This window comes from Crocodylus porosus, unplaced genomic scaffold, assembly GCF_001723895.1.
Source record: "Crocodylus porosus isolate Cpor-Errol unplaced genomic scaffold, CroPor_comp1, whole genome shotgun sequence".
Lineage (NCBI taxonomy): Eukaryota > Metazoa > Chordata > Crocodylia > Crocodylidae > Crocodylus > Crocodylus porosus.
Genome location: NW_017728927.1, coordinates 559,453 through 561,518, shown reverse-complemented (window position 1 = coordinate 561,518; position 2,066 = coordinate 559,453). Strand labels below are relative to the sequence as shown.

The 2,066-nt window shown below is 45.2% G+C and overlaps 1 protein-coding gene across 2 annotated transcripts in view; it reads left to right on the top strand.

Annotated features, from left to right (window-relative positions):
* The window catches only part of CYTH3 (cytohesin 3), a 92,670-nt gene extending 91,175 nt beyond the window's left edge, over window positions 1-1,495 (top strand). For both annotated transcript variants that reach the window (XM_019542220.1, XM_019542219.1), the window contains one exon: window positions 1,312-1,495. In XM_019542220.1, the coding sequence (XP_019397765.1) occupies window positions 1,312-1,384 (73 nt within the window). In that variant the 3' untranslated portion in view covers window positions 1,385-1,495. The remainder of the gene's footprint in view (window positions 1-1,311) is intronic.
* The last annotated feature ends 571 nt before the right edge of the window (window positions 1,496-2,066 follow it).

The window sequence follows — 2,066 nt, the reverse complement described above, 5'->3', positions numbered from 1 at the left end:
GCTAGGATCTGGAACCAACTTCCAAGAGAAGTGGTGTAGGCTCCTACCCTGGGGGTTTTTAAGAGGAGGCTAGATGAGCACCTTGCTGGGGTCGTTTGACCCCTGTACTCTTTCCTGCCATGGCAGGGGGTCACACTAGATGATCTACTCAAGTCCCTTCCGACCTTAGAAACTATGAAACTATGAAACTATTAAGTTTGCATGATCTTGTAGTGATACAAATGAGTTAACTTGCCCAAACTATGACCTTGGATGAAACAGGGTTAAAATTGGAGTGGTTTTGCTATATTTATATCACTACCAAATCTTACAGCTGTAGGAGTTGCATCAAGACCAGGGATTCTGGTTTTCTCTGTTAAACAATAGTAGATTCTCTGATTAAAATGAAAAACACCCAAATTTCTCTGATTAAAAACCCCCAATCCACATTTTTTTACGATTAAAATGAAATGCCACGATATGTATAGGTATCAGTTGTCCACAATGTTTTATTAATATATTTACCATTTTAAAGCACTTTGGAAACCTACCAGTGTCTCAATTGTTATAATAAATTCTAAATACCTATATATTCTGGTGTTTGATTTTGGCTTTTTTATCATAGAAAATTGGAGCTCCCCCTGCCCCCTCAGCGCACCAGGATGTGGGTACAACTGTGTCTTTCCCCCAACATACCCTCCCATGCCTCCCTCCCAGGAGTGCATGCAGCATGGGGAGCCAGTCCTCCCGCTACCCCGCATACAAGCCTCCTGTGGCTCCATCCTGCGCCCCTAGCCAGGCCCTGCATTCCCACCCCAGCCCTGGGTCCCATAAGTGGTCCAGCTGGGCAATGCCCCCAACCCCAGCCCTGTCTTACTCTCTCCCTCACTGTCGGAGCCTTAATCTGTCCTCCGTGAATAGACTTACCTGGAGGGAGCTGTGGGAGCTGCTCTCCATGCTGCCTGGCTGCCATGTGCACACATGTAGATGGCACCCGCTCCCTGTGATCTTTCTCCTCCTGCTCCCCCCAGCCCCAAGCAGTCCCTGGCAGGATGGAACTCTGCCAGCCTGCAAGGGGAACCCATTGTTTCCTGTGTTTTTCTCCTTAAAAGTAGAAAAGCCGTGCTTTTCTCCATTAAAGGAGAAAATTAATATTTTTCCACAGCAAACAGAAAACCTGGATCCCTGATCATGACAGTTTATGTTGTATCCTTTGATACTTATAGGATCATATTGCCTGCTATACACTCCATAGAAGTGAAAGTGAACAAAATGTGTTTGGTTTAAAAATACGTGTTTAGAAAACTAAACCAATGCTTCTTTTCTTCCCAGAGCAAGCATCAGCAGGGATCCCTTTTATGATATGCTAGCAACAAGGAAGAGGAGAATTGCTAATAAAAAATAACACAGACAAGGGCCACTTATGGACCTGCATTTGTCATTCTGTAAATGGATATAAAACCATGTGATAAGGTAAAGTGAAAATGAAACAAACCAGATGAAGACCGATTTTGGATATCTATCTATCAATATATACACATGCATACCATTTAATACAGCATTATACCCTTTGTAAGACCATCCAGAGGAGAGGATTACTTCACAAATAGTATAGAAGCAAGCTTCCCAAAGGATGATGGTAATTTGTTTATGCTGTCTGAGAACATGGAAGCCTTATATGCATTGGTATTTGCTGCAATTTTGTAGAACCTTGGCAAAAAAAATCAGGCTAATACTAAAATACTAGGGGTATACCAATAAAGATTTTTTTTGGCTGATATCAATGGCTGCTTATTAACGAACCATATTGCCTGATGCCTGTCCAATTGCCAGTATGCAGCCTGGTAGCTTGGAGAGCAGCATCCAGCCAGTAAGTCTATGGGGGGGAGGACTGGGGGGGAGAGAAGGGGCGATTGAGGGGCATAGATCGAGGTCCCCATTGTCAGGGAGGGAATGGGGCTTGGGCAGGGGAAGGGGCAGGTGCTGCCCAGCTGTGGCAGGATGGGGCACAGGATGGAGTTGTCTGTGGCTTGTCTAGGAGGTGTGGGGGGAGTGCAGAAGGGTGGGGGAAGCTCCCTGCACTGCAT